Consider the following 17,248-nt stretch of genomic DNA (forward strand, 5'->3'; position numbering starts at 1 on the left):
ACAACGGAGATGAAGCTACGCTTTCAGCTTGTCAGTAAGATGTGCGTGGGCTTATACCGCTGTCGAGAGCGGACGCTGCCAGAAAACTTCGCTAATATGCTCGCCACATGACACTTTAGCTGTAGAAGTGTGACCCTCACTTGTGACTTCACCTGCTAATCAGACTATCCCACCCGAAACAACTTTATTGTGTGGTACGTGGATTGTAGTCGTATTTACGAATGCCTAGTTATTCCTAATTGGAACGACGCACCATGCAAACCTTGCGGGTGTGACGAAACTGAGCACCTTATTTTCCACTGCTCAACTTTTGAATGATTTGCTATGCGAGCTAGCCTCAGCCGCTTAGATGTTAAACCGCTCTTAGAAGAAGAGATCCTGGGGCCTTGGCCGAAGCACTCATGCGTGCACAAAGTAGCAGAAGCCATCGCACTTTTTGAAGGAGGCTAGACCGCTAGACTGTATACAATCTGCTGTGACTATCAGTGAACAGTTCTCTCCGAGTGTGTTCCCACTGACTGCCTCTTGTTCTTTTTTTCTTCTTGCCATTATTTTTCTTTCTATGTATTTCCCCTTTCTCAAGTGTAGGCTAGGAAACTGGGCCCCACATTGGTTAACCTAACTACCAGCCTTTCCTTCTTCTTCCTCTATCTCTTCTAAATGTGATTATGGTACGCTTTATCGCATTCCTGTTATTTTTGACATGTTTTGTTATCTTTATTTAAGATTTTGGTGCCTCTAAGTGGCACCGGCCACTCATCTTCTCTGGCATGATAATAGTCCTTGAAACGATGATCACTGATCACTCTTGTTTTTGTTTTTCAGGAATCGAACATATTGTTGTTTTCATATTTCCTGGTGTCGCCGTGTACGCGTGGCTACTGTGGGCGTGGTCGCGACTGTTGGACTTGGAATGTAGAACTCGATGTGAACCTGAATTGCACCTCGCAAGGAGCATATGTTTTGCGAACTTAGGAGATATTTGTTTTGTACGTGAACTTTAAAAATCATGGCACCGTATCTTAATTGTTGCTACTGTATATATAGTGATCTTCGTTTTGAGCTCAGTTACGATCTTAGAGGAGAGCAGTAGCCGCGCAACCTGCAAGCAAAATCACATTCTTAAATGCAGTTTATCAAGATTAAGCAGCAAAAGAAGAAAAATTCGCTAGAGACAGGCATTCGGATTTACGCAAGCTGTCGCTGTCAATGTCTCGCGCTTTGGCCAAGACTACGAATAGTATTACAATAGCAGTTAAAATATGGAACTTGGTGCTGCTGTGTCCGTGCGTCCTTTCGGGTACACCGTTGTCGTCATGTGGTCCTCAGCGTGACGAAATTCATTCGTCCTCCTCCTCAGATACACCATAACCATATTAAAAAAAAAGTAAATCAGAACGTACTCCCGTCACAGTGAATGAGGGCATAGAGGTAGGAATCGCAAAAGTTTGCTGATCTTTTTCAACCGTACTCTTGTACTGCACCAAGAGCAGCTGATGCTATAGGCGCGATGGATTTCACAAGTAGCTAGTGCGCGCGCATAATATTTCAGCGTCACACTTTTGTAGAAGGGTGCAGTGTTCACCACCCATCCAAGCTGCTCGAGTTGTAGCGATGGCCACAGTGCGTATTTTCCCTTGGGCACCGTTCTTCGTTGAATCCAGAGAACGGGAGTCGCCGGGGGGCACCAGGGCACAAAGGCTGCCTTAGCTCACAATCCGCAACGGAACAAAACAATAACGAACTCACAGTAATGTGCTAGAACAGCGCACAAAATTGGCATGCTAATATCACAGCCGTCCTACACGCACGCCGGAGAAGTTTTTCAATTCCCCTGCGTTATTCCGTTCTACAACTTGCTGATGATGGGAGCAGAGCGCGCTCTGAAAAGCGCGAGAAAAAGCTAGTAAATTTATCCTCAGCGGCGAGATTTTTCTAGCTCTTCTATTCTGACCACGTCCTAAGGAGGCGCTTGGCTGACGAGGTGAAACTCAATTTGTCGCGTGAGCTAAAATGAGCCGACGCGATGAGACGGCATTAGACACCAAGACAATGGAGCGAACGTTACGAAACCTGTGCTCACGTACCTTCGTGTCCAACTTTGTGCGTGCTGAAAACCGAAATGACGTTTACAATACCTAACGCCTGGCGGCGGCCCCTTTTTGGCTGTAAATTCCAACAGCGGGAAAACAGCACTTCTGCTAGAAAGTTCACAAAGTGGGCAGTGTGCAGTTGTTCCCGCGTAGTAAACGAAAGGGCGCAGAAATAGAAGTGCGTCGCGGACAGCTCAGTACCGGGCTAAACAAGTGGGCTGCGGCAAGTTGGAAAACTTGGGCAGAATTTCGGTTCAGAAAACTGTCGTGTGTCGTGATCGAAGATGAAAAACGCATCAGTATATGCCCGTTGTTGCGAAGCCGGGTGCGCTCGAAGATGAAACAGCGTGTAAGGTGGCGGGAAAGGAGAGTTGCAACCAATACATATATCGATCCTCTTCGTTAAAGGGGCACAGGAAGCTCCAAGAGGTTGGAGAGTGAAGCTAAATCGGGAGTCTTCGTTTCCCAGAAAAAAATCACTTTCTCAGTCACGGCAAAGTTTCCGCTACGCACTTGTATGCACGAGGAAATATTGAACCGTAAATGTCTTATCGATACCACGGCGAACATGTTTTGTAAGGAAGACGACGATGAGGAGAAAAGAAGAAAAGATGCAGATCCCAGTCACTGTGGGAATCGATGTAAGTGAAGCTTTCTGTGCTGTTTGCGTTCATTCAAGGTATTTGGCCGTCATGTTGACTGCATACGACAGTCGTGATGTAATGTTAAATGTTACCTTGCCTGCACCATTTGTGTTTGTCCACGTAGTACATAGAACACAGTGAGAGGTGTCATTGAATTGAATTTATTGGCATAAAACAATTTACAAAAAAATTTAATTGAAATGAAAATGAAATTAAAGTGAATTATTCATTCACTCATTTATTTACTGAAGAGAACGCATATGAGCAATGCTTTCTGACTATGTATTTTTATTCTCCCGTGTCATGTTAGGTGAACTGCCACGAGCTCCGAGGCGTAAGCTTAATCAACCCGTTTACTGACTGCGTTGGTACGGCATCCCGTCGTACCTATTCCCTGCCTTCTCTCTTTCTCTCTACTCCCTCTCTAACATTCTCCCTACCTCCCTGGACTGTCGTTGCAGTTCCGAGTGATGACGGAGGAAATCACGGCAGCTTTTGCAATGCTTTTGCGGCGGGTCATGCCTAATTATGGCGTCCAGAGGGCATTGTTGTTTCCCCCAGGGCACGTCAGAGGCCGTTAGAAGGAAGTAATATCGAGTTTAATCCGTCATACAAACAGGCGGGTATAGTAGTAGAGCACCAGCTTCCAGGTGTATTTTATGCGGACGACATTGTGTTGCTAGCTAACAAGCAAAGTGATTTGCAACGTCTGGCTAATATCTGTGTACAGGAAGGCGAGAATTTAGGTTTTAAATTTAGCGTTAGAAAATCAGGTGTTATAGTATTCAATGAAAACAGTGAACATACAGTGGCAATACAGGGACAGGAAATACCTCAAGTAAAATAATATGAATACCTTGGTCTGTAGATAAACGAAGGCAATAGATATGTGGAAACAGGAAAAAACAATAACAGTAAAGGGGAAGAGAAATGCAGCCATAATGAAACACAGAACGCTATCGGGATGCAATAGGTAAAGGTGCCCCGAGGTATGTGGAAAGGTGTAATGGTTCCAGGACTTACTTTTGGAAATGCGGTTGTTTGCTTTAAGTCAGGGTACGATCAGGACTCGATGGCAACCAAAGGTCAGTGGGACGCCTCGCATTGGGCGCTCACGGGAAGACTACAAATGAAGCTGTGCAGGGTGATATGGGCTGGAAAAGTTTTGAAGTGAGGGAAGCTCACAGCAAGATTAAATCTACTGAGGAATATGGAAGAAAGTGAATAGACTGGGAGAGTGTTCAGGTATTTGTACAGGAATAACATTGATTCACAGTGGAGGAAAAGAACTAGGAAGCTTATCAGCAAGTATGCGGCCTGTATGGTGAGCAACACAGCAACAACCAACGTCAAGAGGAAAGTCAGAGAGGCTGAGATAATCTCATGGGTGGTGGCAATGGAAAAGAAACCTGCCAAGAGTAACTACTTAAGAGGAAAAAAACGAAATCAGGAAAGAAACAATTTATGGTAACTCAAAGGGAAGCTCATTACTTTTCGAAGCGAGATCAGGATGCCTTAGAACACGCACTTATAAAGCGAGATATAAGAAGGAAGAAGAAGCATCTGCTTGCTGCAGTAAAGCTAGGGCAGCGATGCAGCATGTTTTATTAGATTGTGAAGATATCTGCCCAGCGGTCGATTTAGGAATGACTGGCCTCCTTGAAGCCCTTGGGTTCAGCCAGAGCAGGGGAAGGTAAACATGTCCGCAATAGAGATTAGTAAGAGGCGACTCGAACATTGGTGGAAGAAAAGTAGGGAAACGATAAACAACGGAGGCGTACAAAAACAAAGTTCGCAATAAGGGTTGAGAAACTTTGGTTATGGGAATTCATAGTTTTTTTCTTTTTCCTTTTTTTTTCTTTCTTTAACATGGGTAGGACATTAGGCAATAAAATAACAAGAGTTTGGAGGCACAATCCACCGCCCCGTTTCAAAGGGGACGCTTATAACATCCATCCATCCAACCGAAACGTCGTTGACGTCGCCCATCTCGGCGGCGGCGGCGGCAGCAGTAGCAGCTGCAGCCAAAAGTTGAAGGAAAAGAACCAGTGGCATACTTAGGTAAAAAGAAAGAAGCATGTACCACTGTTCCCAGCGACCTTTGAATTTCAGATGCAAAGAAAATAGTAACGCCCAGAAAAAAAAAATAAGAACAAGCTCCTTTTGTACTGAAAACAAAGCTTCCCATCTGTGAACAAATGGCGTATGCGCTCATTATAGAAAGGCACACGCTGACCTGTACCCTGTACTCGCATGGGAGCGCGAGATTTCTTATGCCTGCACTTCTATCAAATATCACGGTCGGCGAATACACGGGCCTCATTTATTCGTAATAACAAAAACGGTAAATAAAAGATTTCGTTTTCGACCATGGACCCCTTTCGGTGGTTTCTGATGCATATCGCGGCGGACAAATACGAGACACAAAGGAGCATATTAGCGAAAGGTGACGGTAATCTAACAGTCACGCAGTGGTAGGGTGGTTCTAACTAGGTTTCAGGTCATCTCATTGCTTTCTTCACCTTGGGCAAGACAAATTTATTTTGTTTTGTGCACGTGAAATGCGGGCATAACATGTCACCAACCGCGGGGCTTTAATAAAACACACAAGCGGACGCTTGATAAATAACAAGCGTTATTGGAGAGAAAGTCCCAGCCTGCTAAGGCCTTTGTGTGAGTCTCTCTTTTTTGAAGCAAGAATCAGTTTACGTTTTTTAAAAAATTGATATGCGTACGCGCCGTTTTTCACGTTGTCTTCACCTGTTTGCAGAAACGTGGCCCATTAGGTGGCGCCTGGCATCCAAAAGGCACATATTTTTTTATGTAGATGACGGTAATTTATTTGTTCAAAAAGCCAAGCACGTCAAAACGCGAGCTGCAGCTAGAAGCTGGAGCTCAGTCAGGTTAAAGTTACCACTTTTTCATTTTTTTCTTTTTTTAGTGGAGTATCACTGAAACTTGCTAATAGTTACGTTGTCTGTTACGCCACTCGATGTATATATGTCTCATCTTATTCCAGATAATATGTTCAGGAGAAATGCCTTCGCAGCGTCGATGTAAGAGGCTCAGATGCGTCTCACCTGTAGTAATCATAGTTCTTTGTTTTTTCGAAACACGGAAATAGAGAACGTGGATGGCACGTAACATTTGAGGTATGAAATGAAGTGGCAAGCCGTCATTGACGCGCTCACTTCTCAGTAAGATCGCCGACATATCGGTCAGGTTCGTGCGCTTGGCACAATTAGCACTTCGACTTTCATTCACACCTGTAAAAATATCGAAAAATGCTATCATTATAGTTTGTTGAATTAATGTTTGCGTTATTGCCAAGTCTCACGTTGTTTCTATGGGAGGCAGAACTTCGCAATCAAAGTGAGCTGAGAAAAGCTCGAAATATATTTGCAACCTAGGGATGTCCACCTATAGTTCAAGCCCTGCAACCCGTATTTCTGGATGTGTCCTAGGTGTGTAGTACAACGAAAATGGCATCAGCTGCCTCCCAAGGAATTGTTCCCCTCCGCAGTTGTACTTGTCGGCGAATTTCGATGCAATTAAGCTTCAAGTTCTTAATATTATGGAAAATACTCAAAAGTGACCTTAGCCTCTTGCGTGGCTCTTTGAATCCCATTTTGCAGAACTGAGGGATTGACGGCCTGACATATCTCCTCCATGTGTGATCGGAACCTCGACAAGTGTATCCGCCCGAGAGAGAAAAGAGAGATAATTTATTAACCGCGATAGCGCTAAGAGCCCCGTGTCGAAGAATATGCGGTGTCGCGGTGTTGGCGTCGGCGGAATCGCCCATGACCAAAAATTGCCGTATGTATTTAGGTATATGTATATACCATGCCTTGCTACATGAGATGCGGTCTAAATATGCGAGGTATATTGCCACACCATTCTATCACTAAAGTAGGTCATACCTTGTCTTAAATTCTTGACAAGGTTATTCTTCGGAGTTTTGAGAATGACAGCCAACAAGCAAATGTCCTGAAACCAAAGCTCAGTTGACGCACGGCCACGGCGCGTAGTCTGTCCAGATTCGCAAACATTGTACGTGTACCTATTCAATAAACAAATACCAACAGCATTGCGCACGAAACATTGAAACCTCCGTGCTTATATATCAGCGACTGGTTAAGTCCACAAGGCGAACCGCGGGCCCAAAGACAGGAATCAGATGTTCGCGCGAGAAAGACCGCTGGCATTTTTCCGATGCTCCACGACCGACGCGACCGTAAACATGGCGCGTTTGCCCCGGCCACGCTTTCGCCGCCTTGCGGATTGAGCTCATGACCCTATATGCTCCGCAGGCATATTGCTGGTTAGAAAAGTTATTTATCGAAGTAGCTAACTTCATGCTACCAGCCTATCTCCAATGGTATTTGCTCTTATAAACGTGGACCTCAGGCAGGGATGCTACGAGAAGCCATACCTGATACAACTAACCTCGTGTGTTGTTAACTGTGAAGGGTAACAGGAAATAAAATGGCCGTTATTAAACAATACGAAGAGGGACCATGAATATTTTAGAGTAATTTTCAGAAGCATACAGGTGGCTGCATTATAACGCGTTAACAGAAATTAAGGTACAAGCACACAAGCACGAGTGAGTGGTCAATTGTCCGCTGCACGTCATTGACGTCTCTCCGCTGCCGGCGAATCCGCTGATCGGGCTAGTTGTAGCGCATGCCGCTCATAGTATGCCGCTGCTGAGGAAGTGAAAACTCCTAATTTTTCAAGCTTTTCTGTGTTCAGTGAACATGAATATACCCTGCCTGTTTCAAAAGTACTTATGGGGCTCTTGAATTCCCGCTGCAAAACCATATATGCCTGACCAGCAACAGAATAAGCAACAATTCGCTATCAATGACCAACGAATTTGCCACGAAGACCAAGCAGTGGCCCAGTAACATGCTTTCCGCCGACAATGGCTTTTCATGGTAACCAGTTTTATCCACTCGAGATATTGACGAGTTATTTTCCACATTTGGTCCCGTCTATTTATTTGTATTTTTTTTTATCTCCCACTTCCTACGGCAAATACACGTAGTATATCTCGCCAAATCTCAGAGGCCACTCCCGCTGAATGTTGTAATGTGAAGGATTTTTTGCCAAAAGCACGCGCTTTGTGCCTGCCGCATGCTTTGTAGTATCTATAGCACGACTCGCCAATCTGGTAGAAGGCGACATGTGTACGGAATGGAAGGCGATCTTTGCAGTACTCGCCAGCTGGGCCCGCTCTGCGTACGCCTCGCCCAGTCATGAATGTGAACTTCAGTATATATAACCTCCAAATACATACTTTACCACAAATCAACGTGGATTAAGCACATTAAACAAAAGAACCTGTCATTATTCATTGGTCTGCGGCCGCTAAAGCAGCATGTACTTCCCCTTCCCTACCTTCCTACCTACCTTCTTACCTACCTACCCAATGCCAGGTCACTGCCTGTCAGCTCGCTCCGCTTCCCGAGGCAGGATCCCTTTGAGTCAGTCTTTTTGGTAAAGCATACGAAAAAAGAACATGTGCTGGAGAATTCAAAGTGGAAATTGATATGCCAGTTTACAGCCGTGCAGCTTCACATGTTGGAATGGCGTCCCCAAGCAGGGCGATGTCGGTGAAGTGTTACCACTGCACCACGGCAGTCGCTCTTTATTGTACTGAAATATGTAAAGTGTGAAATTTTTGTTTCCAAAATTCTGGCATATACATGCGCTTTATATTTGTCTGTAATGCGTTTGTCCTCATAACAAATGCTTTATTTATCACTGAAGCTTGCAATCCGTGGAATCTGGATAATATATTGAATGTAAATAAAATATGCCTCCAGGACAGTTCTCTGTGCGGGAAGTCTTCGTGTATTTTATGATTACACGCATCCGATTTTGCATTATCGCTTACTTAACACCTTTCAAACCTAAAAAAATTTGTGATTTTATAAAATATGTGCATTATATTGCCGTATAAGTAACTGTAATATTTGATTTATTGTACAGGCACAGGCTCCGCAGATGTTCAAGGCTCGGCTCATGAAGAACCCTCGACCAGTGGCCATGACATGGAAAGCCAACATCGCAACAGAAGTGCACATTCCAAACATTCCCATGGAGAAGACGCAATCACGCCTTAGTGTGAAAACGAACTGGTTACTCATTTAAACTGCCTTAGATGTATATCTACTGAGCCAGTTATTAGTGCTGATGAAAAAGGCAGCTTCTTTGTGTACTTAAGCAAATTTTGTTCAGTGTTCTCTTTGCTCTGTTGCCATGAATTATATTTATCGATATTTTTATATTTACTTCTATAGTGTCTTTTTATCTATAATTTCTTTCAATTATCAATCACTGATAAATTATAAAGCCAGAAACAAGGGACGAGATATCATGGGGCCAAACATGACTAAAGAATTTATTCTCCGCGTTAGGCATTCATCAAGCACATATAGAAACTCAGCTTTATCAGCGATGTAAAGATGCTTTACCTCTGTAAGGTTTGTCCTTAAACATCAATCTTTCATTGTATCCTATGTTCTGGGAATGAATACTCCGAATAAAAGGTTTACTCCCGGAAGAAATATGCCTGTCTCATTTGTTTCGCTACTTAGAATATTCATCTGACTTAGAAAAAGAAGCCAGTGAAAAGTAAATTTAATCAAGTATTTTCGGCCAACAATCGGAAAAATAGTGCAATGGCAAGAGGATTTTAATTGGGGAAATGCTGCCCTGAACTCCTGATCCTACACACTGCTCGCTATCTTCGAACGCGCGATGCCGCCGTGCACGGTTGAGAGGGCATTCGTTCTTTTGTGGAAAGAGGTATTGCTTACTTACATTCCTCGGCATCGTTGAAATGTGCCAGGACTTAACAAAGCCCCTGCTTTGTGGATTAGTTCCGGCATCGACGTCGGGAGTGGCTTGCACAGTCTATCTGCATCATATTGAGCTTCTACTTCGCCAGCCTGCTGTCACTGACATAGCGTCCTGGTCCGTCGCAATTTGCGCCGGCGAAGCGAAAGTTGAAGAAGAGGACTGCGAATAGTTTGGTGGGCAAAGCTCGCTTCTGGGAAGCGACCCAAGCCGAGAAGGGCCGGTGCGCGGGAGGCCACGAGGGAAGCTCCGGCGCCGTTCCACCGTCTTTAAGCGTGGAGAGTGGTCACGCCATAATAAGCGTGTGAACAGGAGTTCCTGTAATGCCTGCTAAGCGTGAACAACGGTTCCTGATCACTCCTAGTAGGCGTGGTCAGTAAGCGTGGAGAAATATCAAGCTCAAGCGCCGTAATAAGGGCAATTTTAACCTACAAACTATATCTCACACTTATCTAAGTGCTTTTATTGTATGACAAAGAGTACAAAACTATTATTCCTAATTACACATTCCACTCTTGAGCACTAACTGTTTATTTTCGTCATTATAAACGCAAAATAATGTTCAGCATATCTGGCCTGGATTTAAATGTTCACCGGTATGTTCGCGTACACGGCATGCACGGATTCATTGGATCCGTACACTTCAGCCATGGTTGCTTATGTTGTGGTAAAATCAGTTCATTGTGCTTCGATATCTAGCGTTATTTAACTTGCGGTGCAGTGACATGTTTGTGAGCGTAGATGTAAGCCCTCAGGCTAGGTCCCGGATTCTGCTGCGACTGAGGATCGCATTAACGGTAAGTCGTTTAACATCGCTGCTTGAATCGTTATGTTGTATTCGTCTGGTTAACTGAAAGGTGGAGACAAGCTAATGAACTAGATCCTGTATTACATATCGGCATTCAGGACCCGCCGTTGCTGCTTCCGTAGTAAACCTTTAGTTGCGAGTCAGGGTCAGTGTTTGTCGTCTTCCAATTTCTTGTCTTCCTTTTTTTGCTCTGTTTCTTTATATTAACGACACTTCGTACGACAGTGGGTGGGAGAAACGCCGCACACTCGGTGCAGGTCGTCGTTATACACACACAATCACGACAAAGAGAGAGAGAGAGAGAGATAGAAGATTTGCGTCACATTTTCCATCTTGTAGCCGTGGCCATGGGAGATTGAGTAGCTTTATATTTCTTTTTCATGCCCACCTGCAACTATTTTCTTTCGGTAAATTCAAGTGAACGTTCTGAATTTAATGTATTAAACATTTGCACCCATGATATTTCAATCATATTCTGTTCCTGTTGATTCCAAGTGCTCTTGCTGTTCAGTTTGGTTTACCAAAGGATATTTATTTGTACTGCAGTGAAGTGGTGCATCCCGTTCATGCAGAGAAAAAAATGCATCATTCCTACTAGCTTCATGTCTTTAATGAATTTGCTTATAGAAGTTGCATTGTGATCACTTTTTGTTTAAATGAACCCACAAATGTTCTTATTTGTGATCCTAATAATACTTAAGCTATTGACACGCATTGTAGTTAGGCAGACATCACTGTCATGGACAGTAGCCACACTTATTTAATTGACATGCTGCTTAAGCACCTTAGAACAAACAGCGTACGTTTGTCTGTGTTCTTGGATCTTATGTTTCTGTCCCAACAGAGCCTCCATCAAGCACGTCTCGGCCTAGTCAGCTGACCCATCTGCACGACCCAGTCAGCACGAACTGGCTAGCCGTCGCTCAAGGTGCGTTCAGAGCTGGTGTGCGGCTAATTGCTGACCCTGTTGCCTGTGCTGTATCTTATGTGTTACTGTTCGTCTCAACAGAGTCTGAATCAAGCACGTCTTGCTCCTCATCAAAGGAGCACCTATTTACAGCCACAGGAAAGGGCCAGGGCCAAATTCGCAAGGCTTTTACACCACGACCAAAGAAGCGGATGCAGAAGTACATGAATGAGATATAAAGTCCACGAAGGACTGTGTCAAGACTGAAAAGAGACTCAGCCATCATCCCACCAGCATGAATATTGGCCGAGTCATCCAGGTACCCCCACAAAGAGTTTCTAAAAATTATGTGTTCAGATGCAACTGCAACCTCTGAACAAGCACGGATGACGCTGGCCAGAAGAGTTCCGTCAGTTTGCCCTTAACCTCTTCTTTAGTGGCCCAAAAGCACACAAGTACCTGGCACAAACGCTTAGCCTTCCCAGTTAAAACGTTAAGAACCTGGTTATCGGCAGTGTCGCTAAAACCTGGTCAGAGATTCTGGATTTCTAAAAGAAGAAAAAAAAAATGGGAAGTGATGGAAAAAGTCATGCGTCCTCATATTTGATTAAATTTCTCTAAAACGAAATCTGTAGTATTACTCTAAAAACGATGAGTTGTGTGTCTTGTAGCAAATAGAGCAGTCTTGTTTCTGGTGTCAGGCATTATAATTCTCATATTGAAATCCTACTCTCGCTCAGGATTACTCTTCTATCTGGATAGCCTGGGGTTTTACGCAAAGCGCACTGAAGTCATTGAGTGCTGAGTCTCGTTTCAACACTGCCTCCCTTAGTCATGGTAGCCATGTTAGATTTCTCGGATGTGGTGGCCTGGTCAGTTGCATTCGGAAGCAGTCTGTTGAGGTGAACATCTGTTCCTGCACTGCACCGAGTGGCCTAGACTCCCAATTTACACGCACCATAGTAATGCTCCCCGTTCGTGCTTTCCTGCTGCATCCATGGGCAGATCGTGCTTGTGGCCTTCCTCAGCGGTGATTTGGCGTGAACCGAGACCAGCATACGTGCTTACATGGTCATAAGTGTATGAAGTTTATAGCCACGTGCGTGGAAAGGCCCGCAAAAGTGGCAACAAAATGGTGATGCCCACAAAATCGACCATGTCCATATTGAGACATGGGAGGGCACCTAGTGTGACACATTAGCGGCCCCCGAAAGAACAAAAATAAATGTGCAGGTTGGAAGGGAGGTAATGCTAAAAAGCCGGGTAGTCCGTGTCGCTGTGATGGCTGCGGCAGCAGATGCCTGCGTCACCCGATTCCTTCGCAATGCAAGTTGCTCGCATTCAACGGTGACTTTCGGTGCAAACAGGTGGGATACTCTGTCCAATCTGTTTGCGCTGCTGGTTGCCGCTCGTTAACAGACCACCATGTGCGACGACGAAGGTGAGCCGTTTATGAGCTAGAGTTAATGATTCCAGCTTATCTGGACATGTAAATTTTATTACTGTTCTGGTACGAGACGGTGCGCTTCTTATCTTCTGCAGTAAAGTCGCACGTTCTGTTCCCTCACTTGTAGCTTGTTTGCATGGGCGTCTGTAGAGGCTTTTTGGTCTCCTGGCAATTAGAACGCACCAACTGCACAGCTGCTAATGCAATGAGGCATGCCGCAAAGCCAGCAGGGCGAACACGGCGCGTACCAGCGTATACGCTACCGGTAGAAAGCGGTCGTATTAGAGTTTGCTCTAAAAAAAAAAAAAAAAAAAAAAAAAAAAAAAAACGTCATTTCCACTTTCTGTTTGAGCAGCGCCATCTGTCTTATGCCTGTGTAAGTCCCGTGCGCTTCCACTGCTTATTTTCGTACCATTGTGGAAAGTACAATTTCCCTTCTCTAAAGCTCGTTCTTTGTTCTATGCGGAGGCGCAGTTTAGAACGCAGGCGAGTGCTTGCGCGGGTCAGGTACGCGCGCGAAGCAAAAGCAAGGGGAGAATTGCGCCTTCAAAATCACAGAGAAGCTTCTGAAGAGCAGGAGTTGGAACACAGACGAGCACGTCAGCGGAAAAATAATTCGAGTCATTACAACATAGACCCCTTACGAAGGAGGAGTTACACCGCAAAGATAAAAAAAAAAAAAAAAAAGGTTGAGGCAGAAGCTCCCTACGGGGGAGTTGTCATATAGTGCGTATATAGCATTGTTTGGAATCATTCGTTATCTAATCGCTTGGTGGTTCTGCCGGATCATAACTGTTCCGGTGAAATCGCCAAGATAGAGCGTCTTTAGTTTTCCAAACACAAAATTGGTGTAAAAACAAGTTTACGGAGTTTACCAAGTTTACCTATCATCCCTTGCATCCCATCGTAAGTTGTTTCGTTTGAGCCTTCTTTCACGCCATATTTCATCATCCTCAGCTCTGAAATGAGTTTATATCACCTCCTCAGTATGTTCCATCTCGCTTAGATAATGCACTAAAATTTCGAATTCCTTTTTGTAAAACTGACGCTTTCTTCCAGTCATTCTTACCAATGGCATCATAAGACTGGAATGACCTTCCTTCGCATGTAACCTCTATCACAAGTCACCCCCTGTTCATGAACGCCTTAGCTAACATTGTATAATTACAATTTTATTTCTTTGCTGACTTTATTGTTATATGTATATATCTATATATAATATTCTCCCCTCTCTAATGCCTTTGGCCCTGGGGGTATGCCAAATAAATAAATAAATAAATAAATAAATAAATAAATAAATAAATAAATAAATAAATAAATAAATGCAATGCGATGCGATGCGATGAGGTTTATTCTCGTTCACAACGTTGTAGAACGTTAGGTAAATTAAGGCACTGCAAGGGCTGTCCGAAGCACGGGGGTCGCTCGAGATCACGGCACGGCCCTTCGTCTTCCTCTTCAGACGGCACATACACAGGGGCGCGTCTGCTTCATTACAAAATAAATAAATAAATAAATAAATAAATAAATAAATAAATAAATAAATAAATAAATAAATAAATAAATAAATTATGGGGTTTTACGTGCCAAAACCACTTTCTGATTATGAGGCATGCCGTAGTGGGGGACTCCGGACATTTCGACCACCTGAGGTTCTTTAACGTGCACCTAAATCTAAGCACACGGGTGTTTGGGTGTTTTCGCATTTCGCCCTCATTGAAATGCGGCCGCCGTGGCCGGGATCCGATAAATAAATAAATAAAAATTATTTTCTATCAAAAGGGCGGTGATGGCGAAATAGCAATTAATCGGGACCACCTGTGCTCCTTTCCTCGCTCACTTACCCGTTGATGGCATCAACAAAAGTAATACATCTACCTCTATTAATTATTCCACGTCCCTTGAGTGCTGCTTTAAACGTCCTCGTTATGTGAAAAATGAAATGCAAGTTATAAGTAAGTGTTCCATCGCACCTATTGTATACAGAGTCGTTCCTAGTTAAATCTGCGCCGAAAGCGGGGGAGAGAAAAACAAGAAGGCTCGTGAACATACAGACAATGGGGTATATTCTCCGTAAGTTTAGAAACAATGCATCACAAGACAAACGACAGCACCTTCACGTTTTATCCCTTCATCATGATCATCAGCAGCATCACCATTTACTTCGCACTTACATTGTATTATACACGGAATACGCATATCAAGACAGTGTTTCACAAACATGGAAAAAGCAGCACCCCACTACAATCAACGTGCAAATGAATTATGCGTGTTCTAGCGCGGGGTCACTCAAAGAACCCGTCCCGGTCGCTGTCGTAGTCCGACGCAAACGTTTTTCGGCGGGCCGTGGAGTAACTCTCGACAAAATGGTCCTTTTCCGGATTCTCATCTCGCCTGTAGAACGCGAAGCTCCGGTTACTCGTCTTGGGCGGAGGCGGGCCGCGCGTTCGCGGATTGCGTCCCCTGGCCTGTGGACTGTCGTCATGGCGGTTCTGGGTACCGTGGTCGTCACCACCACTGTCGTCGTTCTTGTTGAAGCCCCGACGCGCGCCTTGCCAGGCGTAGGAGGATGACTCATCCCTACTGCTTCCTTCTTTATCCCTCACATCCTCCCCGTAGATGGTCGACGGTGAGCCGCGGAAGCCCCTGCGATTGAGATTCCCTCCATCGTAACGGTTGCTGGCATACGGGGCCGTGTCTTTGAACACATCGTCGTTGTCGAAGCTAGTGGAAAAAGAAGCTAGACTCCTTGTCGGAAATTTCCTGGCTCGAAATACGGGCGTACTCGCCAAATTTCGCAAGCCGCGATTGTTATGTGGGCGTGGATAATACGAGTTGTAAGTGGGAGTATTATGGGTGGATCTCGATTGAGGATCGTAGTTGCTGAGGTACGTGCGTTGCGAGGAGGGGTTCTCGTAAGGACCAGGAAAGCCATTTCCTTTAGGTTGCGTGATGTCGGCAACATTGCTGGTGCCGCTTGCTGGATCCTCAGGAAAAAAGCATTCCTTGGTCATTATGATACTCGTCATTTTCGGTTCTGAGGCCACCCCTCGTTTGGGCCTGAATAAAGAGTGCAGATGTGAACCTGCTACTGCTAGCGCGTCCTTCGATACGTGCTTCAGCTCTTTAACAGTTGTCTTGCAGCCTTTTTCATTCATCTTTGACAGCCCGAAGTCGATGGGCTTTGGGAAAGTAAACAGAGGTCGACGATGCGGGACGCGTGCTGCTTCGCTCCCTTGTCCATGTGGCTCGTGGCGTTCGTTTTCCTCGTAGCTGGAGGTATCGTCGCCATAGGGAAATTCCCTAAAATAGGGTAAGTCATCTTTCACTGGACCGCGCTTGTCCAGGCTTCCCTCCCTGTCCACCGGAATACTAGGGCGGTAATGCCGCCGGTATGAAATTGGAGGCGATCTTGCAGAAAGTGGTGCTGGTCGCAAAAGCGCACTGAAGGACGCACGCTTGGGGTGGTTCGAGAGTGCGCTGTGGCTTTTCGCTGCTCGCGGGGGCGAAGGCATTGGGACCAGTGTGTTTGGCAAATGCAAAGAGTCTGGAAGACTCGCAACAAAATTACTTGCGCCAGGAGCAGCGGCACGCTGCTTCTGCTTCGGAGCAAACGATTCGATACGCCGATTATCGAGCGGTCTTGGTCCATTTGCGCCGCTGACAACCGCGCGTTGCGGCACGTTATAGGGGATGGTGATGGTTCGACGGGCCGATTTGGAACTCTCTCGGGCAGCGCGCGACGGCACCTGCTGGTTGCCCCGTTTCTCCTCGGAGGCGACCAGTTTCTCGCTGAAAGCCGACGCATACACTCGCACGTCGGGAGAGTTGGAGGCTTCGCCGCTGCCTTCGTGCGATGCTTTACGAGCGTGCGCCTGCGCAGAAGCCTCGTAGACCACAGAGCTGGCGTGCGGTTCGAGCGACGGCGCGGTGACGACGCGCTCTAGTGGCGAGCGGTCATCCGGCAAGAGCGGTTTCCTGCGCACCACCAGGCGCGCCGTGGAGGCCCGCTCAGGCGAGGTTTCCATTAGCCCCCGGGGCACCGAAGGCTGGCTCCCCGCCGGCAGCGTTGTTGTGGCAGTGGCGACACTGGATGCAGGTTTCCTCTTCTGTGGCCCCTTGGAGGTGTTCAGCGTCGGCGGCGGCTTCTCGCGGCTGGTCGGCGTCCGGGGTGCGGTCGCGCTGAGCCGAGTAGACCAGTCGTCCGACGGCCCAGCTGGCGGGTCGGCCGGGCTCCGAGCAGCCCTGGTACGAGCGTTGGCGCCCCGCCAGGGTCTTAGCGCCACCGCAGGGGACTGGGCAGCTGTGGTGGTTCCGGAAGCTGGATACGGTGCAGCGGGACTTGGTGCACGTCCGCTGGCACTTGTCCATCCGAGCAGAGTGAATGCTAGCACCTGCGCGCAATACAAAAGCGAGCTTAGATATTGCCGTGCAAACAGGTCAGTTCGTCACACACGAACGCGGTATTGTAGGGAATAC

General features: G+C 45.9%; 1 protein-coding gene across 1 annotated transcript in view; it reads right to left on the minus strand.

Moving 5' to 3' along the window:
* Window positions 1-14,818: 14,818 nt before the first annotated feature.
* LOC126548314 (substance-K receptor-like) overlaps window positions 14,819-17,248 on the minus strand; it is a 619,244-nt gene continuing 616,814 nt past the window's right edge. The window contains exon 5 of the mRNA XM_055063164.1: window positions 14,819-17,163. Within this exon, the coding sequence (XP_054919139.1) occupies window positions 16,781-17,163 (383 nt within the window). The 3' untranslated portion in view covers window positions 14,819-16,780. The remainder of the gene's footprint in view (window positions 17,164-17,248) is intronic.

This window comes from Dermacentor andersoni, chromosome 1 (genome assembly GCF_023375885.2).
Source record: "Dermacentor andersoni chromosome 1, qqDerAnde1_hic_scaffold, whole genome shotgun sequence".
Lineage (NCBI taxonomy): Eukaryota > Metazoa > Arthropoda > Arachnida > Ixodida > Ixodidae > Dermacentor > Dermacentor andersoni.